At 38.5% G+C, this 24,711-nt stretch overlaps 2 protein-coding genes across 6 annotated transcripts in view; both read right to left on the bottom strand.

Annotated features, from left to right (window-relative positions):
* prps1b (phosphoribosyl pyrophosphate synthetase 1B) lies at nt 1–4,918 on the bottom strand. 2 transcript variants are annotated; one of them, XM_028008316.1, is made up of 7 exons: nt 4,604–4,918; nt 4,017–4,206; nt 3,037–3,135; nt 2,290–2,414; nt 1,954–2,127; nt 1,255–1,414; nt 1–1,115 (listed from the first exon to the last, which is right to left on the bottom strand). In XM_028008316.1, the coding sequence occupies exons 1-7, from the start codon at nt 4,723–4,725 to the stop codon at nt 1,023–1,025; spliced, it is 963 nt and encodes a 320-aa protein (XP_027864117.1). In that variant the 5' UTR covers nt 4,726–4,918; the 3' UTR covers nt 1–1,022. The 2 variants fall into 2 exon arrangements, with proteins under 2 accessions (XP_027864117.1, XP_027864118.1); XM_028008317.1 differs by having other exon boundaries at nt 4,023–4,206.
* Nucleotides 4,919–9,460: 4,542 nt separating this feature from the next.
* The window catches only part of frmpd3 (FERM and PDZ domain containing 3), a 102,681-nt gene continuing 87,430 nt past the window's right edge, over nt 9,461–24,711 (bottom strand). For 3 of the 4 annotated variants that reach the window (XM_028008312.1, XM_028008313.1, XM_028008314.1), the window contains 13 exons: nt 24,587–24,689; nt 24,253–24,298; nt 23,512–23,616; nt 21,190–21,297; nt 19,106–19,237; nt 17,962–18,081; nt 17,074–17,210; nt 16,478–16,604; nt 16,050–16,139; nt 15,670–15,849; nt 14,628–14,763; nt 13,118–14,002; nt 9,461–12,577 (listed from right to left, as the gene is read on the bottom strand). In XM_028008312.1, coding sequence (XP_027864113.1) covers nt 9,759–12,577; nt 13,118–14,002; nt 14,628–14,763; nt 15,670–15,849; nt 16,050–16,139; nt 16,478–16,604; nt 17,074–17,210; nt 17,962–18,081; nt 19,106–19,237; nt 21,190–21,297; nt 23,512–23,616; nt 24,253–24,298; nt 24,587–24,689 — 4,988 coding nt within the window. In that variant the 3' untranslated portion in view covers nt 9,461–9,758. The remainder of the gene's footprint in view (nt 12,578–13,117; nt 14,003–14,627; nt 14,764–15,669; nt 15,850–16,049; nt 16,140–16,477; nt 16,605–17,073; nt 17,211–17,961; nt 18,082–19,105; nt 19,238–21,189; nt 21,298–23,511; nt 23,617–24,252; nt 24,299–24,586; nt 24,690–24,711) is intronic. The other variant, XM_028008315.1, reaches the window with a different exon arrangement.

The raw sequence follows: 24,711 nt of genomic DNA, 5'->3' as shown, positions 1-24,711 counted from the left end.
TTTATTTTGGCATATTCAAATTTATTGAGAATGCATCCCTCAAACACTTGGTGCATTCCTTCTACTGTAAAAGAACTAAAAGACTTGAGTTTTGCACATTAATGACAACTTTTTTTCTTCCAGACGTACAAAACAAAAACAAAAATAGCAGGTGAAGATTTCTGAAGGAAGCTCCAGCCCGCAGAGACTCCAGGCTAAAAACCTGACTACTTTTTTATCTTCATTTTAGACTCCAAAAAAACCCAAAAACAACAACTTTGGAGACACTGGGCATGCCCCACTCAATGAGGGCACCTCAAGAGTTGAAAGAAACATCCTAAAAAGATCTCGTTTTCAGCCTGCTAAGACACCTGAAAGCTGTTCATCAGTGAGAAAACTAAAAGCAAAGGAAGAAGAAAAGGGAGAGCAGTAGAAGACTAGAGGGGAATTCAATTTCATTTCAGACTTTTGAGGCACTCTTGGTTGAGTGGAGCTTCAGTGGCACTGTAAACTAGTTAAATGCACATTCATATGGAGTAACTGTAATCCTTCCAAGCAACAGAGAAACTGCACTCATTCATTGTAACAGAAAGCACTGTAACAGCTTTATATAACAGACGCTTCTCCTGAGCACTGGAACCTGCCGGGGGTATTTATAGAAGCTCTTTGACAACAAAGTGACACGACGATCAGGAGAAACCATGAGTTAAATGCACTGAAAGAAACACAAAGTTCACAGTGGATAAATACTTCATTTACCCATACACATAAATAAGCCTGTCTAAAACTGGTAGCTTGCGCTTGCTTCGGCTCCCTGAACATTAAGGGATTTCATTTCAGACTTAAAGGGTGGAGGGTGGCGAGTGAGGAGAGGGGGGGGGGGGGGGGGGGGGGGGGCTGCATTAGTAACAGACATGACGGCTGATTCATTCATTGGTTGTTTTCAACGTTGTTAATTAGCAGAACAGCTCTGTTAATGGTAGTGTTTGGGGGCATTCTCTCTTCTCGTATTTGGTATTAACTGAACACAGATGATGGCGTTGCTACAGGGGGACGTGGCTGAAAAGGTAAGACACGGATTCCCCGTTGTGAGTTCTGCGAATGGCCTCTGCTAGAATCATGGAGATGTCTATCACCTGGAGGAAGAAAAGAAACACATTACCAGAGCTGGATTGCACAAACTGTTCGTCAAACTCAAGTGTCTGAATCACAAAAGTCTATTAAAAAATAAAATCCTCTTGCGCTTCACATCTTGATTTTTTTTTAATCTCAAACCTGTATTTTGGGACAATGCTTCATCTTCTCCTCCTGAGGGATTGTGTTGGTGACGACAACAGCTTCAAAACAGGCGTTGTTGATGCGTGAAATGGCTGGACCAGAAAAGATGCCGTGGGTCAGGATGGCATAAACCTTTGTGGCACCCGCAGAGATGAGTCTAGAGTGAAAGAAAGAGCACAGGAAATCAAACGTGTTTCAATACAAATGAAGTTCTCTCTGAGCCAAATTAACAAATGCCTAAGCCTTCTGTTGGGCTGCACATTTTCTTCAGGGTTCCTCCACATTTCTTTTCCAAGTCGAAGTGTCACCCTTTATTAGACAATTTTTTATATGTGTTTTAAAGTATAATTACAAAACTGTACTGTGGGTGGGATGGAGGGGAGATATGAATGACTACATGAATGATAGAAGGAAAAGATGAATGACAGTAGAACACAGAATAGACGGAAATGACCAGTTGAAGAGAAGGATGGGTGAATAGATAAAACAAACAAGAGATCGTGGATGGATGGATGCAAGTTTTAGCGCATGTTACACCTAATACAATCAGGAAACAAGTATATTTTTATATTCTATTTTCATTTTCCATACCTATCCAGACCTGGAAAATGTGTATATAAAATTCAATGCTATCCCAGAGTATTGCAGACTAAATAGGAGCAAAGTTTACTTAAAAAGTAATGTGAAGCAGCTTACTTATCGGCAGCATGGCAGATTGTCCCACAAGTGTCAGCCATGTCATCCACCAGAATTGCAACGCGATCCCTCACATCTCCGACAAGAACCATACGGTCAACCTCGTTTGCCTTTTTCCTCTCCTTGTGAATTAGAGCAAAGTCCACATTCAACCTGTCTGCAATCGAGGTGACCCTGCAGAGGGAGGACACACAGTTCACAAGCTGAAGGTAATCACTTCAAATGGCTTGTTAGGGCGGTTTGTTCTGTCATAAATTTTTTTTTTTTTAAATCGCTCATCTGGAGAACATTCTTTCAAAAAAAAAAAAAAATACACTTAAGCTAAACCTGGCATACCTCTTAGCTCCTCCTGCATCAGGTGACACAATGATGCAATTTTTCCATTCAAGGATATTCTCCTTGATCCATTTCAAGACAGCTGGCTCTGCGTACAAGTTATCCACAGGGATATCAAAGAATCCCTGGAAAAAAAGATTAAATAAAAACACTCTGGTCAGTTCTCACAGACTTACTTCTCACTCTGCTAACCACTATGCAAATTCAAGGCAATGCAAATCTAAATTTGATTTGCACATGTGCAACTTTCCAAGCCAAAAGGTACCATCAGTACCCTTAAGACTATACATGGAAAATGTCTCATTTAGGTGTGTTTTCTGGCATGACTGCAGAGAGAGAAAAAAACTTTATCAACCAAATTATGAACAGATTTTATGCTATATTAACAAATATGTACTCTGTTTCACCATGACCATCGGAGTCAAACAGCAAAGACAGGACAGGTGAAGATCTTTACCTGAAACCAAGTCGTTACCGTTTCTAACTAAAATGAAGCCAAGTTACACTGTTTATTTACTTAGAAGTAAAACTGGGCAGAAGTCAATAAAAACGCCCTCATATAAAGCAGGCTAGGACAGAAGTGCAGTTTAGCGGTAACTGGAAGTAAAACTAACTGTGCCAAGTTTACTGCTAAAATAAAGGAGAAAAAAGAAAGACAAAAACAGGTACAGAAAGTCAAAACAAAACAGGTAAAAGAACAAATAAAATCCAGGTAGACTAGCCTTGTTTCAAGCTCCTGTGACCCACCTGTATCTGTGAGGCATGCAAGTCCATTGTGATGATATGGTCTGCGCCCGACACAGACAACATGTTGGCCACCAGCTTGGCAGAGATAGGAGCCCGGCTCTGCGATGAAAACAGATCTCCTCGGTTACATGGAATAAAAAAAAACTAGCAGGCATGGCTCATTTCTAAAAATAACGCTCAGCACCAGACTTCAGTCGTACCAGTAAAAGGATAAAATCTATAAAAGTCAACAATAAATGCAGACAAATGATACTTACTTAATGTTAATAATGTATTTACTTATAAATAAGATGTATATATTGTAAGCATTTTTGTACTAATGTCTATGGCTAAGGAGATCACAAAAAAATTAAAAAATCACTTTTGCTTGTGCATCTTATCTGACTACAATTTTTTCTTCCACTAAACATTCCATTCTTGTGCTTCTTCATAGTGATCTAAATAGCAAATCCCCTCTTTAAACTTACACCCTTCACCCTTAGTGAAGGGTGTCAATAGGTGTTTGCTAGACAACTGTCTAGTCAGGAGCCTCCATTATTGTAAAAACCTTAACGTAGCATTTCTGAATAACAAATAGTTTCTTCAAGTTATTATTCATAATCCATAATTTGCTTACAAGCAGAAATAAACTGTTGAACTGTATCACTTGGTTTGATGAATACTTAAAACTTTATAATTTAATAAAAATAAATCCACTTTTTGATTATATTCAAATTAAGTGACCTGCGTGCGCACATGCACTGTACATTCCACTCATGCGATGCGATTTAAAGGCTGAAATAATAGTGAAGACGAACAAATGAAATAAAGTGGGAACTAAGCAGTGCAGTCGGAATGAGCTGATAACATCAGACAAAAAACTAAAACTGAAAGTAAATGCGCCTGAAGGGCTGACTGCGGGTGGACATGTCTGTGGGCTTCTTGTCATGATTCTGGGTGACAAATGGCATGACAGAAGTAAGTAGACAAATATCCCTCACCCCCACCTTGTCCTTCTTGTCCTGGCGTGCATAAGGAAAGCAGGGGATGACAGCTGTGACCCTGGAGGCTGAGGCTATCTTGCAGGCATTGATCATAATCAGCAGCTCCATCAAATTGTCATTGATCTCCCCACAGCCGCTTTGGACAATGTAAACGTCTTCCCCTCGGACGCTCTCCCCGATCTCCACGCTGCCAGAGGAAGAGAAGTGAGAAAACAAACAGCACTTTGAGCCAAGCAAGCAGGACATATGAAACAGAACAAACAATGGCTTGTGTCCCCATGTGGTTTGGCCTGATCAAGGGTTACAGTGATGATAAGAAAAGTATGAAGACTCATGGGACACTACTCTTTTGGTTTTTAGGTGGATTAAATTATTTGAATGCTGGGGGTCTGCACGCTTGTCCATTAGACAAGTTATTGTGAGTTCTGATGCATGCGTGGACTACAAGTTCCTGAAAACACTGCGCGGCAATTTTCGCCGTGACACCGCTTCTCATAAACAGCTAACAAGTCGCTAGGTTACGACATTTAATCATAATTAGCATTTCCAAACCAACATAAAAAAAAAGAAAAAAAAAAGCTTACCATGTTTCTTGGTTGCTAAATTTCTTGGTGACAACCTTTCCCAGTTCAAGACCGAGGCGATCTGCTATTTTCTGAGAAAGATCCGGATGGGAGCTGCCGCTAAAAATCTTAATATTCGGCATTTTGTTGCTTCGCTTTGGGTCGTCGTTCGACACAGGGCGGGCTGCGGCAGCGAGAAGCTGTCGAGTCAGCGGGAAGAACTACAAATATATCAACAGTTGATAAGCTACTCTTTACCGAGCCGTGCAGTTTCCCTACCTATCCTCCATTATGTCCCACACCTCGCGCGTGCAGCTCATTGTCGAAGGGCGCGCGCACGCTGCTTTCGCTTACGCTGTGCCGCGATGACGTCATCCTGGACAAGGGAACTGAAAAAGGTATCGTGCGCGAGCGAGGTCACTGAAAGCTGTTGACTGAGGAAACAAATAGAAAAATCACGAGAAATCATGTCAGTATGCAGCTGTTATGGATTAAGCTATTCTTAGTTTTGTATTTTTTTATTTGATTAAATTCTATGCAGTATTTTTTATAATTTGTAAGATCCACAGAATTAAAAGTCATGATTTTCACATTGCTATTAAAGTATGCTGAAGGTTGCCCTTTTTGATCCTCTTTTTATAAACCGATCTATAAAACTGGTGTTTCTTTCAATGGTCTGGCTTCTCAATATGGAACACACCCCTTTGTGCTCTGTTTCTAAATACAGCTCAGGAATCTGGGGATTGGCTGGTGTTTCCATATCTACATAGATCATCTCTGTGACCTTTTTTGGGGTTGAAGTACATTTGTTTTTATCAAGCTGACGCCTATGAAACTACAAAATACACATACAATAATAAACCGCTGTGCTTTGTGCAGTGCCCTAGCACTATTAAAACAGTGTGACTTTTTCTCAAATTGTCATATTATTACAAAAACAAATTTCAGTGTGTTTCATTTAAATTTTATGTGACTGACTTCATACAAAGTAGTGCAGAACTGTGGAATGGAAGGAAAGAACACATGACAAAGTGTGTGTGCATTTGTTTTTATGGCCAGACCACAAGATAAAATCCAGGCATTTCCCTCTGAAGGCACCTAGTTAATAATCTGCATGTGATTTATTCTAAATATTAAATGCTGTTCTATGAAGGCCTCAGAGGTCTGAAGCAGCAAAGAGGGCCATAGTAATTCTGGCGCAGTGGCACAGATCCATAGGTAAGGTGGGAGTATCCTTTGACAGGACAATTATTTTCCTTGCAGCTCAAGGAAATAGATATAGGATGGAATGAATAAAGCAGGCTAACATTAAACAAATGAAGTGAAACAAAAAGTTCCAACCTAAAGACTATTAAAAATGTGTGAATGATAATTTAAATCCTGGTACGTGATACGTGTAAGGATTAACACAAATTAACACATGGCCAGGGGTGCAATGGTGCAACATTTTATATGACATTATAATAGTAGGAGAGGGCGTATAAATCTTATCCTGTCTGTATCCTGTTGACCTTTTGTGGATTAGAAATAATAAAAAAATACAAAATACAAACCTGTGCATCAATATACTAAATTTAAAAATCTTTGAAGGTATGTTTTATAATTATCTCATTATAGAAAACATGGTAAAAGCCCTAAGTTAATATTGACATTCAGGCATGTGATGATGTAAGCCTCTGACAGCCACTGTGAAGACATTTTATTTAAAAATTGTAAGTGAACATTTAGCATCTTTATAGTCATAAAGGTTTTGATTTATTAGGTAACTTCTTCTCTATCTTTGTGTTATACTAAGGTTTTAATTAAAATTTTATATGTATGATTTTTAACATCAACATTTTTTTTGTGAATTATACTTAAAAGTTACAACAATGCAAAAAACCTTGATAGAGTTTCAATGTAATAAACTGAGAGTTGTTAATTAGGAACACCTGATTACTGTTACTAGGTACTTTTTCTCACATCACCTCAAGAAAGTGGTTATCATGCTTGTGTGTTGACTCAAAAGCTAGTTTTGAAATTTTAAGCAATCAAACCAACAACACAATATATAAACATTACTACTAGCTTGCGATTGAACATTTTACACTTTTAAGTCAACATTACTTTCTGCCCAAGGGAAATGAGGTATGTTTCTTTGTTATCAATCTTGCATTTGTTAAAGGTTGCGCCAACAAAAATTGCATATTAAATTAAACTTCGTTCATTTCAAATTCTTTGAAATAGTTTATATAATATTCTTTATTGCTCTTAAAACATGAATTAACTTTGTACACAGACAAAAGACCACAGTGTCGACAAGATCATTGACAGTGAATTAAGACAGGAATGAATAAGTGTACAAAATAAAAACAAAAGACCAAGTCATGGTGGTCATCATTATGTGAATGAAACACAGACTGATCAACTTAGCACAGCGCTGGTCATTTCACTCCTTCACCAATTTGTACTTTTTTGTCGACCTTTTGGGTATGAAAAGGAGCTATATAGAGACTGTTAGGTAGCCTAGAGGTTACATAACAGCTGTGCATCAATTCATACTGTCCTTGGGGTTTTTTATGGCAACCAAAAGTTTAAAATAACTTAATCTTAACTACAATTAACCTACTATAAGAAAATCTTGTGACTCCTATAAACATTTATGAGCAGTTGATCACTGAAAGTCATTTTGCTTTGACTAAAGATCTTCATTGGACAATCTTCAGAGAGTCAACTGCCCAAACTGGGACCACAATCACGTTAAATGGAATTAGGGTAGTTTATAAATATATATAAAACATATTAATTGTAATTTTAAGTTTTTCATACTTTTAGTAATATTTTACGATTATTTGTTGCCATGCATAAATAAAATAATGATTTATCGGGAGAAATGTTTGGATAGACAGTAGTGTATCTAAATACAGTAGGCACAAATTGGATGCACAATTTGGTGAAGGAACAAATTGACCTGAAGTCCATTTAGCAAAGCAACAGAAACAATGATAAACACAGAAAATGTTTCTTGAATGCTGAAATGTTCTCAGGCTGATGAGGAAACATTATCTGATATTTTTTGTTTATAAAAATAAACATGTCCCATGCTTTGTACTGATATTCTTCAAAATATATGATTTCACTATTAGCCTCTATGTTACAGTTAGACTACAAATAATTACCTCACAGACATGTCCTATTTACAAAATAGTGAAGGGCTCGCATAAATCTTAATATTACAAGTAATGATTTAAAAGTATGTCTTATTCTCTCAAATATTTTATCACATCATTTACATCTGCTGTGTAAAATTATACATTCCCATACGGGATACCATTTGCAAATTGTGAACTTGGTTCCTCTTTCAGTTTTGTCTGCTTTTCCCATTTAAAAAAAATCTGTACATTATCATCACCTCCAGCTCCAACATGTGTCCCTAAAGGTTGCAAGGGAAAAAAATACGTACAGTGAGAAAAAGAACATTACATAACTGTTATGAAATTGCAGCATTAGCAGCAAAGAAAAAAAACTGTTAAAAGAGAGTGCTGACAGAAAGTAGTGTCTTCCAAAAGCCAAATTTCATTTCAGGGCTAGATTAAACAGTTATTTTCAATTAATAAATATGTGGTGAAGATTATATTTGCTGTATGTCTACTACTTTTAATCACATTACCCTTAGACTTACCTTTCCACCAGATAGACATACCGTTTATGGTAATAAGTTTCTTGAATTTTTGAAATAATTATTTAACCTTCTCTTTTCATTTTTACTGGTGCAGAAGAAATGCCACCAATAATTTTGTTTTATTGTACTTTCTTTTAACAGTCTCCATGATACATTACAGGCCAGCACAGGCATAAAGATCATTTTTAGCAATGTCAAGAGGATCTGACAAAAAGAAAGATTTCAGACAAGAAATGGTGTGTTAGTTTTATTAAAATACATAAAAAACTACTTTGTGTGTTTAAATATTTGCTAGATTGCACAATGTGTAACAGCACATAGAAAGCAGATTTTATTATATAGTATCTTAAAATATTAATAAAAATTAAAGAGTATCTTGAAACAGGTCAGCTTTAGCAGTAAGGAGATGAACTGTTGTAATGTTGACTCAAGTAAAGTTTTCAGCAGCAGGATGAAACAAAAACACATATGTAAACATTAAAGGATACATTTAACTCCGAAAATCATTTTGAGGTTGTGCAAAATCCTAGTCACAGGCTTACTCACTTGCTAGTGAAGGTATTTATTAATGTCATTTACAATCAGTGAGATACAAGTGAGTCATAAATTGATAAAGGTGTAAAGTACACAGTTCGTGTTACAAATTATACTGTGGTAAAGTCTTTTTTACAGCTGAGTGATGTAATCGCACTCATTACTGTACAGTGGATAAAACTGTGACTTGGGTCTCTGCTACATTGTCTGCTTCTGAACATTTGTGTTTCATATCTGATTTTTTTGTAAAGAGAGAGTGAGGCCCCAGTAGTCAATATAATCACTTTTATAATTTTGTTTTTGCAGTTTCCAACTCATTTCCTTGCATTTTGGCCTCTACATTGTATGTCACACATTGCCAGCACAGCCAAAAGAAATCATGTTTGCATTACAACAGGTAACAAATTCCACAAACACATCACCACCTAACCAACCAACCCTTTGGACTATTCAGTTTACAGAAGTCGCTACTTGACAAGATCTCTGAACTATTTTAGTCCAACGCATACATGTACTTCTGATGTATTGTTAATTTTATAATTATATTACTTTAGTATATTTTAAATAAATGTATAATTCATTTTCTTCACCAACTTTATATTTGCTGTATAGACACAACTAAAATATACATAATATGTATATAAAATATTTTACTATACATATATGTATATATATATATATATATATATATATATATATATATATATATATATATATATATATATATATTTCATCTTGTGAATGTTCATATGAGGTGATTAGCCCTGTATCACCCAGCCTGCTGTAGAGTTCTTGCTCCATTGTGCATTAGTTTGGTGTATATCTGTTTTCAAAACAAGGCTACCTCAGGGCCTGTAAACTTGGGATGAAAGAGTTGCATTGCAATCGAATGATTCATTGCAGATTTAGTAAAAATTGTAAAAGATAAATAAATAATGAATTTGGCTAAAGTAGCCACCCATGTTCCTGCCAGATTCATTCCTACTGTGCAGGCAGAGTTTTGATGGGTCGTGTAAGTGAGCTCATGTTATTGGTATTGGAGCAAATCTGAGGGCTCATTGTCTTTGTTGGCAAACTGCTTGAATGTCCCATGGACTCTTCCGCTGCACGAAGAAGTAAAGTGTAGTTGATAGCGACTTCCTCAACTTTCCTCAACAGCTGTAGCCTTTGGGCGTCTGAGCGGACTCCTCTGACCAGTTTGATGAAGGTCTGAGTTAGTTCACATAACACCTGGAAGCTGTCTGAAACAACAGCAAGCATTCGTGTTGGGCTTTTTTCCACACTTGCCACTCGTCGACATGATGCCCTGAACTCTTTGAACCGCACTGCCAGTTCCTGTTTGTACTCTGCAATCCGTGAAGACTGAAGACGAGCTTCGCCGTCAGCATGTGGGCTGTTAGCACACTGTCGAAGGATAGCTAGCAACTCATTAGCATCCAGCTGAGCATTTAGAAAACCATCAGGTAAACTGAAACTTTTCCCTTGCAGAGCCTGTACACGTGCAAGGCTCCCTTCCAGTGTGCCACAGGTTCTTAGGTCGATATCTTGTGTCTGTGGTTCCTCTTCCTCTTCCTCTACCTCCTCTTCTTCCCCACTGCAGTCCTCTGCATTTAAGACCTGGAGTGTTTTGCTTACAACAGGAAATGTGCGCGAGTCCATCTCCATTCCTGGAAGGACCTGTAGAGGTATGGAATATGAGAGTTCATCTTTCTCACTGCTTTCATCTGCGGCTTCACACCTCCTATAACAGAAACAAAATGAGCAGCATTTGTCTTTGTCATCACTATCTTCACTGGGCAATGTAAGCAAAACCTCCCCAGTTCCTTCTTTAGTATCACGTAGCAGTTCCTCTCCTTGAATGAAAAAGACACCCCTTTTCCCTTTACCGTCTGCCTGATGAGACTGAGTGTGAATTGGCTCTATAGGAGTGGGAAGCCTTAATCCTGTGGCCCTCACTCTTTCCATTTCTTTCTCCAGACTTTTGGGTTTTGGTTTCACCTCAGCATACACAGGTGTGTTCGAACTATTGTCTAGCTCTCCAATGCTGTATCGTCTCTGAAGCTTTTTGTATTGTGGAGCTCCTATGCAGTCGGTTTGAGAAGTACAGGTGGGTAAGCAAGAGCTCTGGTCTCCCCTTGGCTCTCTTGACTCAAGACTGGTAGATCGTATTCTTGTGGTTTTGATCTCTAAAGTTTGAGGTCTCCTTGTAGCACTTTGGGTATGAGGAGTTTTGGAAACAGCTGGAGGGGTCTTTGAGATATTTCTCTCTCTGCCTCGATTTTTTGTCTCTGTGGTGGCGCCAACTGGTGTGTCAGGTAGTCGCATACCCCTGCACATTCGTTTACAGTCACAACTGCGTCGCTGCTCCCTGGATATCCCTGGAGCTTTAAGAACAGGACTGGTACGGAGTTGGCAGGCGCAAGGAGTGCCTGATGGCACAGGAGAGGATCTTTGGGGTATAAATTCCCCTTGTGATGACTTGGGCTTCAGCAATTCCTCTAAAAACTCTAGCTCATATTGCCGAACTTTTTGCAACTGTGCTCTTCGTTCATCTGTCTCTTTTCTCATTCTTGCAGGAAATGTTGCTGAAAGAAGGTTCCTAAAGCTCAAAAAAGGAGCATTGCGCTGTGACTTCTTGTCACTGCCTTGCTTCTTTGAGTCTCTAGCTGGAAGAGTGGAGACGTTTTCCACATTGGGACTTGGTGTTGTGAGATCATCTAAAATAGGTAAGGATTTTACAGTGGATTTCTGATTCTGTGTTTCTGAGTGGGATTTTACCTGGGCACCCTCAGTCTTGTTTTCAGATGTTTCTTTCCTTTCTACCTTTACAGGCAAATGAGGGGATAACTTACTTTGTATTTGAGGGCTTGCCTTTGCCAAAGTAGGATCAGCACCTACTCTTGTTGCATTTTCTTTATTATTTGCCAGTTGGAGGCCTTTGGCTCGAAGACGCTCATCATCTGTGGGGGAGGATGACTGAAACACTATCATCTTTTGGACCTGTGGGTCTTTTAGCCTTAGTTGAGATGTGGGTTCCTGTTGCACAGGGCATGTGCAGAAAAGGTCATCCACTGGCAGAAGATCTGCAGAGCTTGAAGGCTTCATGGTCTCACTGGAGGCAGTCTTGGCTTCTTGGCACATATTAGTGGAGATCTTGACAGAAACACTTGTGTCCACAGGCAAAATTTTAGGTAAGGCTTTGTGTATTGGCTCTATAGCAAGAGGGGCTGCTGTCTTAATCTTCACACCATCAGACAGATTTTGAGATTGGGATATTTCTGAAGAGTTTGATATAGTCTGGTCAGCATTGACTTGAGTTGTCAATGACGGATTAACATTTTTAGGTTCTTCTGATTTCTTAGAATCAGGCTCAGTTGTGTTTGCTTTGACAGATTCTGATATTGCTTTTAATTCTACTTTCTGTTCTGTCAGAGAAGTGTCTTGAGTGCCACCTTGTTCTGTCACAACCCTAAGTATTGCTGAATCTTGGCCAGGGTTTACTTTAAAGGGAACAGTCTTACTCAGGATTACTTGCTTGGGTGGGCAACCAGCACGAATCTGACCCACCGTAAAAGCCCCAGTCCCTATGGTCTTTGCAGTACAGCCAGGGATTGCCATGGGGAAGTCACGACGGCAGAAAATACGCTCTTTGTTGATATGGTGAGCTAGAAGATATGCCTGGTTCTGGTTTTGCTTCATTGCTGACACCATCTCAGAAACATCTGTCAATTCAGAGGAGTTGGTCTCATGCCCTGAATCCAGTGATGACTCAGGTGTAATGGCAGCTAAGACAATCAACCCTGAGGACGACACCAACAAAGCACACAGTTAGTATAATCAAAGAACAAATATCTGCACAGAAGTATATGGATGTGGATCACAAATGGCATAAAGGATTGAAGTAACTATCATCAACCAGTTATTCTACAGTAAATTTATATGCCTTGTGCAGGATTTTTTATAGGATAAGCATTACAGTTTTGCATGGAGATTAAAGATTTTGTTTAATTTGGAAATATTGTAGCTTTGCTACTCATAAAAAAATAATCCTGATAAATGATCTTAAACATGTTTTCTTTCTTTTGGTCTCATTGTGACATACAATGTTTGATTAATATCTTCTTTGTTTATATAAAGCTTATATTTTAGTAAAAATACTCAGGAATATTTTGAGTTTTAGCTATAATTTCAGAGTAGAAAACATAGATAACTACAAATGCTCTATGCATATAGGAAACAGTACATCAGTAATACCATACATTGTTAATTTGGTATCTGTCTGATCAGGAAAATGATGCTGTAAGTGAAATGTGAGCAGTAGTATGACTGAGGCTGTTGACCTGCAGTCTGTGTTGGTTGTTGAGGATGATGCGGGTAGTCTTCTGAGGCTGCCAAAGCCTCAAGCGCCTGTAAGGTGGACACCAGAGCATCATCAAGCTCCTGGGCATGGTCTCGAACTGTTCTTGTGGCCACATTATCAATCAGTGTCACAGGCACATCTTCTTTAGCTTGTGCCTTCTTTCCTGTAGCAAGCTCAATATTAGTGCTAGTTCGGGCCTTCTTTGCTCTTTTCGGATCATCCTCGTCAGAACTGTTATCCCTGAAGCCAGGTGGTGGGGCAGCAATGGCAGGCGGTGGTGGTTGCAACTTTTCACCTCCACCATCTGCCTCCTCCTCTTCTTCATTGCCAGGAGGTGGGAGGGCCATAAGGTCTACTGCCCCGGCATCTCGAGAGGCACAAGCACTGGAGCAATGTCTCCCCGAGCTCCCACTGCTGTTTGCTGCAGTTGAATGACCCTCGGCCTTTAGCCTGGCTTTGCAGGAATCACAGAAGTATCGTGAAGTTTTCTTTGACTGACCCATTGTTTGGGCCCTCACTCGAAATCCTGTCTTCTCTACAGCTGTGCTCTCTAAAACCCCAACTATTTCCTCTGTAGTCTCCTGTGTGGGATCTGATTTGGTACGAGGTCGACTAGGCGGCTCATGAGAAATGAAGTTCTCGTTAATGTCGAGCTCGGTCTCTGGGTGCACTTGGAGCTCCTGGAATTGTTGCTGCTCTCTAAGGTGAATGTGACACAAGCCTAGATGTTGAGGTTCTGCAGGAACCACGGGTCTTGAACTTCCTGACTCTCTGTGGGAACTTTCCCTCTCCTCCCCTCGCCGCCCTCCACTTTGCAATCCAGCTGCCCCAGCTCGCGGATGGGGATGGTGGGAACTTCTGTAATCTAAGGATAGAATGGTCAGAGCAGTGGAGAGTTTGAGGTGTGAAGAACTAGTTGGGATAGAGAAGATCCAGATGGATAAGCAAAGGCAACAGCTGGTGGTCAGATGGGGGTTATTTACTTCAAAAATGAATGTTAAGGGCTGAAAATTGTCTGAGGTTGGAGGGTTAGATTCTGATGTAATGCAATGATAAAATGGTAAGAATCTTCTTACATGTAGACTACAAACTGATGCAGAAGATGGCTGAAGATCTGTTCATGATTGAACGCTAAAAGTTTACCATTACAGCAAAAAGCAGATTTCATGTTACTCTATTTTGGGAAAGCAAAATGGCATTCCAGTCCAATGAGTTAGAATGAAGATGAAAGAAGAGACAGCAGAGGGCGCCATGAGATGGGAAAACCAGCTGGATAAAATGACTTCATTCAGTGAAAAAGCAGTGTTCATCAATCTCCATGTAGACTTGACACATAATGCAGATAATTACAAACAGTATCTAATGCAGACCTATAAGTCTATTTGAACAATTTCAACACATTTACATGCTTGATCAATCTTTGCTTAAAATACTTACCATATATATGTATTTGATAAATATTGCTTGCATAAAACTATTATTATATTTACCTGGCTTGGTCAGCTGAGACTGACCAAAGTTACGGTTGTAGATGCTTCGTTTGGGGTCTACAAATAGCTTATAGTAGCCAGAAATGAGGCACGCAAAGTTACTGGCATCAGGCCATTCCATGAGTAAAACCAGAGGCTGCAAGATTGTAGAAGAGATAGAAATATAGATGGATTATTTTACAGTATTCTGTTCAATAAAGTTGTTCAAATAAAGTTACAAAGATCCAGACCTATGGTTCTCAAACTGCAAGCAATTTTTAGCAGCCCTTAGTATTTTGTTTGGTAACTACTTATTGTATAGTTAATCATTAAAACTGCTGAGTAGTTCAAGTACTTTGGTACATTAGAAATATAATACGCATTGAAGTGTTATGTAAAAATTCTGAAAATTATATTAAACACAACCAATCATAAGCCAGTATGATTTGCAAAGTGATTTTCTAACTCCAACTAGCAGTAAAAGCTAGTTGTAATCTAAGAATACAACTAACTATAAAAGCTACTTGTAGTTAGCTTTCTGTGTTTCTCTACACTTGTACTTTAAAAATTGTAGCTACATATTTACACATGTATTGTATAACGTCCAGTATGCCTTAAAAAATTATATGAGAATAAATTCTAAAACAATCAGAAAATCATAATTTTACCTGCTGCCATCACTAAATTATAGATTAAATGACATTATTTTAAAAGAGGTTTGAGGAACCTTTTGTTTCCTCACTAGGAATTTTGACTTCTAGATATCATAGATATCTTATTGTTGTTATTTCAAACTTCAAATTTTTGGAGTAAAGGTTACCTTGTTGTATCCTTCATGCACTTCCACCTTATTGACTGTTTTGTTAGTTTTATTATTCGGACACAACAATTAAGTCCTGCTGTAGTCCTTTCTTTCAAAAATTTTAGTACAGTACTTGCTGTAAAATATTTGAGAATCACTGCTCTAGAGCAATTGTTTGCAAGCTCTTGTGTTATTACTATGTGAAAACACATTTAAAATGATTACATTTTGTGTAGCTGCTCACAGGTTACTCTGTATTACCTTGGCCTCATGAATTGATACTTCAACACGAGCTACTCCTTGACTCTCTCTATAAAGCTGGATCTTGGAAATCCTACTGAACTCAGCCAGAACGGTTGTGAGATTGTTTTTGAGATCAATAACATGACTGATTCCATGTCGAGGCCCCACTAGAAGTGTTGTGGCAGACTGCTTTTCGTCCTAAAACAGAGTGCAAAAGATAAAATAACAAGTTGTCACATATTCTGTCATTGGAATACCTCCTTAACAGTTTTTATATATTTTTATATACAGGTCTGAATAAAAGATTTGAAGGCTTAAAAATATTTTAAATAAGGATCTATTGAGCAAAGAAGTAATTTGTTTCTATTTTGGAATGCAAATATTCAAACATATATTACCAATCCCACTGTGTGAAAGAGTATTCCACCAAAAGGTGGAAGATCGTTGAGTATTCGCATGTACTGCAGCTTTCCCTGGAGTGGAGGAACCTGCCAGCATAGTGATAATTAGAAAAAGCTCATCTGTCAAAGTAAAATATTCCTGCTATAAATCCTAAATGCTCTTGGGGGCGCTGTTGAGACACTATTCTGGAAAATAGACTCTTATGCAACTGGTATATGTACATGGCTGAAGAGCATGCCCAAACGGCTTGCGATCTAGCAGTCATAACCACGTAAACAAAAAACTTTATTTCCTGCAAAGAATCAGTAATGTATTGAGAAATTATGTTGATTGCAATCAAGTGTGTGTCAGCTTGGCATTTTTCAATTTTAAGTAACAGAATTGTTACAATCAATGCAAAAAAGTTTTTTTCTAACAGAGTCACCTTGTTCCCTGATGGTGGTGGATGTTGGTATGTCTTCAGCAGCTGAGACAAGGATTTACACACATTTTTCTCCTTCACTGTGGGAAGGAGAGTGAACGGAAGAAAAGGCTCTAATCCCCACTCTTTCCTGTGACCAAGACAAGAGAGCAAAAACACCGTAGCTTTCAATACGCGAAGGAGAAAATATTGTACAAGACAGGCAGTACATCTGAAAGGACAAATAAAATATTTTTTTCATTCCACAGGAAGGCACAGTGAGGGTAAGTAACATTCTCCTCAATCCCTGGTTTCATTTTGTAATCTGAAGTCTATTACAAGCACAGCGAATCTGATCTGCTACTGTGGATATGATAGCACTAACTAATTACTTGCTAAGTTAAGATTTGGAATAATAAATGGGCAAATTTAGTGAGATGTAATTTCACAAAGCAATGGATTTTGTGATGGATAACTACCTAGGGAAAATGGTCCTTGAATAATTAGAACTTTTAATACTTCTTGGAATGAATTATTATTCATTTAGACAGTGAATGAGCAGACTTTACTATGGGGCGCATTGATATGCTCCACAGAGGCAGGTTGTTTTGAAGACTTACTCAACATGTTTGAGAGAGATCTTCTGATTAGGCCTTGCAGAGGACACAGTGATGTAAATGTGGAGCGCAGCCAGTCGTAACGTGACGTCAGATTTCCAGTCCATGCTGAAGCGCTCCTTGATAACGTCATTGCGACTCTGTGAGAACATAACGGCATGCTTCAATGGTCTCTTTAGAAATCAGAATCCTCCCCATTCAAACTTGGACTGAAATGTTATAAAGAGCTTCTGGATTCCTCTTTACAACTAAAAATATTTTTTTGAACTCAGTCTGTTGGGGTTTATGAACAGAGTCAGGTGGTAGAAAACTCTCAGCATTTTCTTATTGATAAAAAGACTGTGAGGGATATTGGCACACAGTTGCTGAATATCCTTGATACAAAACTTGTGTGCCACTACATCCTAAAGGTTTTTAATATTCATACTAATTGGCATTCTTGGTTGTTACTTTGGCTGGTGTCGTCACAGTTCATAGCAAAGACTTCTAAATCTTAAACAACTTTATGTTCGCTATTTAATCAGAGCAAAGAAAGTAACAGAGTTACCTACTGCAGGTGAAATATTGTCTGGCTACAACCTCGTAAAAGAAACCTATTTTAAAAAATGTGAACTGTCCCTTTAATTAATTGCCTTTAAAGTATTTTAAAAAGAGCACACAACAAAACCTACACTTTTAAAGCCTCATGCACATTCTTATAATGATCTCTTTTTTTATCTCTGTCTCCAACATCATGTAACAAAGGTATACACAATCCAATAGCAAACTTGGAAAAAAAGAAACTTAAAAGCTTTGACTCCCACGTGGCACCCACTGCACATCAAAGAGACAGCAGTCCAACAGTGCCGTGAGACTGTGCTGCTTAAATCCCCCAATAATCCAGCATTTTACCTGTATATAGAGGTACTCAAATGCAGCAGGGTCTCTTCTTAACAGGTCTGCAGGGTCCTTGGGGAAGAAGCACACACGGAACAGACACTTCATCCCCTGGAAATAGGTTCTGTGCACCACCTGGGGAAACAGGGCTTCGTCAGCTAGATAACAGCAACACCTTTAGTCACATAACACTGGATCATGTTTTTCTAAGTGGGCCTGATTTCTGAATGCAGTGTTTATCTTTGCAAGGTCACAGTGAGGTATTTTGTGCTAGGTTTCCAACAAATCACTCAGCTGTACAGGAAAGTAAAGTCTTGAATTAAACAGCAAAATGCGTATATGACTGGGATTATGATACACCGACACAAAGGAGTTCATATTTGTGAAGGGGTAGAAAAGGCCTTCTTGTAAATTTCTTTTTACAAATAAAAATCTTAAATTCCTCCATATGTCAATACTTTGTAAAACACATTTGCTGTACCCTAACAAGTTTTCTTCCAGTATTATCTTGTATTTAGATCAATTTGTCTTCCTTTAAACCCTGTCCAGTCTTCTTGTGACTGGCTAAGAAACCCATCCCAGAGATGGTGGACAATGGGTGACGGTGGCTCAGGGAATAGGGCTTTGTCTTGTAACCAGTGGGTTGCTGGTCCAATTCTCGGCTCTGTCTGCCTCAGTCATTGTGGTCTTTGCAGCAATGACTGACTGGTTGTTGGTGGTTAGAAAGCCTGGTGACACTAAATGAATAGCAGCCTCAGCCCAGGGCAGCTGCGGCTACAGAATAGTTTTCCACCATCACTGTATGAATGGGTGAATGACTGACTGCAGTGTAAAGTAGTTGGGAGTCCTTGGACTTGACAAAGCATCCTACATTTACCATAAACCTGCCACCACAATGCTTCACAGTGAGGATGGTGTTTTATATTTTCTTTGATTACATAGAAAAGAAAGACAGACTATAGTTATTCTTGTTACTTTTCTTTTATCATATTTTATTATTAGTTTCTCCGGGTGCTTGTCTGTATGACCCGTTTGGCTTGTGAATTTTGTGCAGCAATTATGATTGAGTGTCTCCTGTTGCTTTTGCCAATGCCTTCAAGCTGCTTGGTTCAAACTGTTTTTGCACACATCTGGCCAGTCCAGATTACTGGAATCTTACATGTGTCAGTGGCTGATTCTCCTGCAGCAGATGCAACCTCTGATTCTGGTCCAGCCCACCTGCCTCCAGCACCAAAGCAAAGTGCTCAATGTAGCGCAATGAGAGGCGGTCCTGCAGGGAGGAGATCACATCCTGGAAGGAAACAGATGGAAGCAGAATGCATTTTCAAGAGGAAATCACATTTTCACCACAACAGAAATGAATTGATCCATGGGAACCATTTTCACCTGAAATCCTTCCACGTTCACTGCAATTTCAGATGCAGTTTGTCAAACTGATATCCCTTCAAGGAGCGTTTACTGTCTTATCTCTTTATTCTGTTATGCATTTTTGCTTTGAGCAATAGAAAGCTTTTATGAAATTTTATTATTCTGCATTGTGAGCAGATGTATTTCAAGGAAATAATGTTCAAAGCAAATATTTTGCTCTTTTTTGCAGATCAGTATCTGTGAATGATGCAGAGATTTTCTCAGAGAGCCCTATCTAATAGAAAACTCGTTGCTTATCATGTCTGGGGAGGAATTGCCTCAGGTGTCTAATAGAAAACTCTGTGCTTATCATATCTGGAAGTGGGCTTTGCCTGAAGATAGAGTTTTTGAACTTCTGTGTGCTCACCATATTTAAGTCAAATTGACTGTGAAAAGGATTTTATAATTGTGTTTTGTCACTGTAATCTGCCTGTGAACATCAATACAGAGCCTCATTAAGAGCAAAAGAAAGGCTGCATTAGAACAGGGTTCCTTTGAAATGCAAGGATTTTTAAAGCAATTGACAAGCTTGGATTTGTTTTAAATGATGGTAAAAAACCCCCCAGACAATCAAGTGAAAGTCTCACAAGTTGTCGAGACCTGAAGATGGTCAGACAACTACAGTAGTTTTCCTGCAGTGCCACTGATTCAGTCTGTGGCAGTGCAATATTGACCTGAGTTTTTTTACTATGCTGAAGTTCCATTTAATTAGACTGACAGGAGAGCGCATCATCCATCTTTCCTTAAAAGTGCCCCTTTGTGTCTCCCCCACGCTTCATGAGCATGGCAAGGGATATGTGAAATCTAATAGAGCGCATTTAATAAGTCTAATACAAGATGTCAAGTTCATGTTAGAGCCTGAAACAGAAATAAATGTGTCCTCTGGCTTACAAAGATAATGTCCCAATTCCCAACCTTAATGTTAATATTTGTATTTTATGTTATAGAAAATGATAGGATAGGATAAAGAAAGTTGTTTTAATTGGCTTTTTTTAAAACAAAAAAAAGGTTTGTAATTGACAGGACTCAAGAATGAGAAAAATTCCCAATATTGTATTTAATGACACCTTGCATAGAAAATGCAAGACAGATGCTGATGAATTATATTTCACAGTACTCTATATTGATACAAATTCATTTATAATATAAAAGTGTAAATAAATAAATAATGATATTAGGCTGCTTGGTAAAACCACAGTAATAAATATTTTTTGTCAAAATGAGTGATGTCGCTGGAGGCTGTAAATGAAACCTTGGTGTACAGCTTCTCTTATGCTTTCATTCATATTTTTGCTACCCTCCTTAATCTTCATCTCCTTACACAGATGCTCCATCAGATTTATGTCCAAACTTTGACAAAATGCAAGTTGGAAAGAAAAGAGCATGTTGGTAAAAATTGCTTTACATCTATCCCCCAGGGGTACGAATGATTTTTGTCTAATCTGATTTTTGTCTAATCTGTACAGATCCCCTCTCAAGCCTGTTTCTGTCTAAGTGGCACCTAAAACCAAGAAACCTTTATTAAAAAAACTGTCGAAATATATCACCTTTTACACTACAGATTGTCAAATGCAGTACTGACTCCCTAAAAAACATTAAAAATAATTCTTTACTCAGCACTAATTCACAAACTGCTTGTCTGAAACATTATTATTGCATTTAGTCATCTTTGGTGTGCAGCAGTTTATTCTTACAAAAAAGTGAACTAAATGAAATTGAAGAGCCTCTTTTTTCTGAAATACGTCACTGTATACATATAATGTGTTCAATTTTTGCTATTATAAAACTATTACCTGAAATTCTTTGTCACAGCAATTCGGCAGCCTTCATACATACCCTGACAGTAGTGCGGCTGTCAAACGTAAAAGATTTAATCTGTCCATTCTCCAAGAACACCTTCAACACATTTGGTATGAGCAGCAAGGAGTCGTCCTTAAGCATTGTCTGAAAGAAAGATCGAAGAAGAAAAATGGGTTGTTTAGATTAAAGACTGTGGTAATAAGTTAAAAAGGTGATCGGGAATGAACATAATCAAATGTAATGGTTGGTCGGCATCAGACGGTGGGAATCAATGGAAAGCAGAGGAGATAAGATGCCTCAAGTAAACAGGGAAGAGATCTTTTAACTTATCTGACTGAGAAGGAGCAAAGCTGTGCCTTAAGACAGCTATCCATGCATTGTATTATGATCAAAGAAGGGATTATTCATTTTCTCCGGCTTACACATCTAATATTTATGCCATGTAAAGAAAATTGGATGTAGGAGAGTCATAAATGAGGGGCTAAATTCAACCTTGCTGCCTTTACTCGGAGCACTCTGACAGAGATAAGATCTGACATGCAGTGCAGTTTTTCTTAACTTGGATAAGATGAAAAAGGAACTCTCCTCTTAATGTCAACTTATTCTACCTTATGCAAAAGAATAAAAAAAAAAAATTACTCTGTTCTCAAATGTAGTTAGATTTGTGATCAGGAAAAAAATGGAAACCAAAGATAATAAGACATAAGCAGAGATTTTTCATGACATGCAAGAGAGACTCTTACACCCAGCATGAAAGCCTTAGCAAGTTTTTGCAAAGATCGCAGAATTTCTCTTAACATTTCGTCTATTTCTTATTTTCTATGACTTTCTTTTATCCTAAATGTGAGACATAGGAGACACCTGGGCAGCTCTTGATCATCAAAGAATAGTTGTAATGTAAGAGCATGTCTCGAACCGAAAGCTCTCAAAAGGCTGTTGTTCTGTGCAGAGTGAACTGATTTTCTCGTTACAGCCATGGTGCATTGGTGAAATCATTAAAACCAGCTCCATTACTTCCCTTTACAAACTCCATTATCCATATCTGTTAAAAAAAACTGTTAATTGTCTTAATAGCTTGGTTCCCATGCTAATTACCAATGGCCCTGTCAGGACAGAGCAAATGTTAAAGTCAGGTGTAATGAAAAAGCTAAATAGAAGTGGCTCCACAAGAGTCGGTTGTTGCTTTATTTAAAGAATCGTGACTGTGGGTGTGATGAGCAATACTGCTGTCTTTGTTCTTCCACCAGTTTCAACTAAAAAAGACCAAAAATAATTTATCTTTTCATGTTTGCTCCTTTGCTAAATTGATGATGCTTGACATCTTTGTGAACTGTACAGCATTAATGTTATTTATAAATCATTACTGTAAATGTCTTTGGTTGGAAGGTGTGACCGTTTAGTAAGGAACGACATTGTTTCTCTGCGCAAATGATAACAACGCTGAATGATTACGATAAAGCTGCTGTCACGTAGCTTTTTTTTCGTGTTTTAAAAACATTTATTTTGTGGGTTTTAAACTTGAAGTACATTTTGCTGAACATCAAGTCCTTTCATGACTTGGGAGGCATGAAAGGACAAGTGTTTTAGGACGAAATGTGTGGAATTCACAGTCAAGTTTTTAATTTTTCTTTATTTATTTTTTTAATGATCAACCAAATACCTACAAACGAAAGTTTGATAAAGTTGTCACTTTTGGTCATAAATAACAAAAGAGAATGTATTAATTTTCTACCCCCCAATAAGCTGTAGAAGACAGCTTTATTGGAGGGAAGACATTTTTAAATAATTTACTAGATAGCTAAATGTTTTTGCTTAAAATTCCTTACTAAAGGGTGCTTAGTGCCTTACATTCCAACTTTTGTCTGGGCAGCTATCCAAAAAAAATATCACAGGAAGTGTGTTTGGGTCAGCAACCCACTTGTCCTTACTGTCCCTATTAGTGTAATCCTTCCATCCACCATTTATAAGCTAGGAGCTCCCAGCACATTATCAGAACCAAAGACTTTTGGATGATAGGCGAAGCATCCAGTTGCTTTATATTTAGCACTTAGGATCGTCATTATGTCCTTCATAACTGGAAAGCTGGAGGATTTTTTTTTGGTTGTTTTCAAACAACTAACAAAAGAGTCACAAGTCGCACTTGAGAGAAACCAAATCTGTCAAAAAACAAAAAGCAATTTATTTAGTGTCAAAAAGGTTGACCAAACTTCCCGTCTCTGCCCGATGCACTCACATAAAGAAGAGATAGAAAAGAGAGATGGTTTTGCTCTTTTTTATGTTTCCTGCTAAAAAAAAAAAAGCTTGCAAAGAAGGGGATGAAAGGGCAACAGCAATTATTTGAATGCAGCTAAAACTTACTGAGTCCGGGTCGCTGATCGACACTTGCTCTGAAAAGCGCACTTTAGGAGGGTTGGTTCGCAGGCGGGCCTTTTTGGCTGCACTTATGAAGGCAGACTTAGGTGACTAAAAACATAAGGAGAGTGATGGTTACTCTGTGAAGCATTGCTGATTGATGTACGACTTACAAGTGAGTCATGACTTGCACTAAAACGACATGTGTTAATGAACTGGCAATAAATTGGGTGTAAAGTTGCAGCTGCAAGATTTAAATGCAAACTTCATCCACAAAAAAGTCTCTTTATTTGAGATTTGTCTAACTTTTAGAATTTTATGCAGACATATCATAACTCTAGCCTCCAAAAGATAAGATGCTTTATTTTAATGTTTGTTTTATATCTTTATGCAACAAACAACATAAAATCTTCTGGTGGTTCTTAGTAAGATGAATTGTACATGTCTATTGTTTCTGCAGGGAATGATGCATCCACATAAAATTCTTGTTTATTAAAGTCTCATGTGGCTGTTTATGTCCCCACTTGGAGTTGTTGTGCAGGGTTACCAGGAAAAGAAATTACTCCAGTGTACGGAGCAAGGTCATGAATACTAATGTACGTCCTCACTCTGCACCACTGGAACAGAACACTGTACTTTGTTTAGCCGTACGATTCAAATGGAAAGGGAATAGTGCTGCGTCTGACGAGGACAAGGAGGGATCTTTAGGGAGGACAGGATGAAAGGGAGAGCGCCCCATTGTATTACCTGATGGGGCTGCAGCACAGTGAGAACTATGGTGTCTTTGCAGCGTCTGTTGAGAGACAGCCGAAAGTAGAGGGGGTTAGATAATGCCACACGGAGTGCAGCATTGAAAGAACAGTTTTTTTCTGCTGCTTTATTGCTGCTCCTTGGCTGCAAAAGGACTGAGTCATCCTCAGGTTTGTTGTTGATGCTGTAAGAAACTGTTTCTTCTTTTGAGTCCATCCTCTTTACCCAAGTCTTTAGAGTTTTGTTCCCATTTGCCATTGTTGCTGGTCCCCTGACTTTAAGACCCTCTTCCTCCTCCCGCCCTCCCTCCTGGGACAGTAAAGGATGTTACCTTACAAGGTCTATGACTCTCTCTCGTGGCGCGTCGCTCACCGTCTCTTCGTTTATGGCCAAGATCTGGTCTCCAGGGAGAAGTTTTCCAAAGGAGGGGCCGTCTATTGACAAAGGACATACAGT

The sequence above is a fragment of the Xiphophorus couchianus genome, chromosome 23 (genome assembly GCF_001444195.1).
Source record: "Xiphophorus couchianus chromosome 23, X_couchianus-1.0, whole genome shotgun sequence".
NCBI classification, from domain to species: domain Eukaryota; kingdom Metazoa; phylum Chordata; class Actinopteri; order Cyprinodontiformes; family Poeciliidae; genus Xiphophorus; species Xiphophorus couchianus.
The sequence above is the reverse complement of the archived record's forward strand: the minus strand, read 5'-3'. Positions and strand labels throughout refer to the sequence as shown.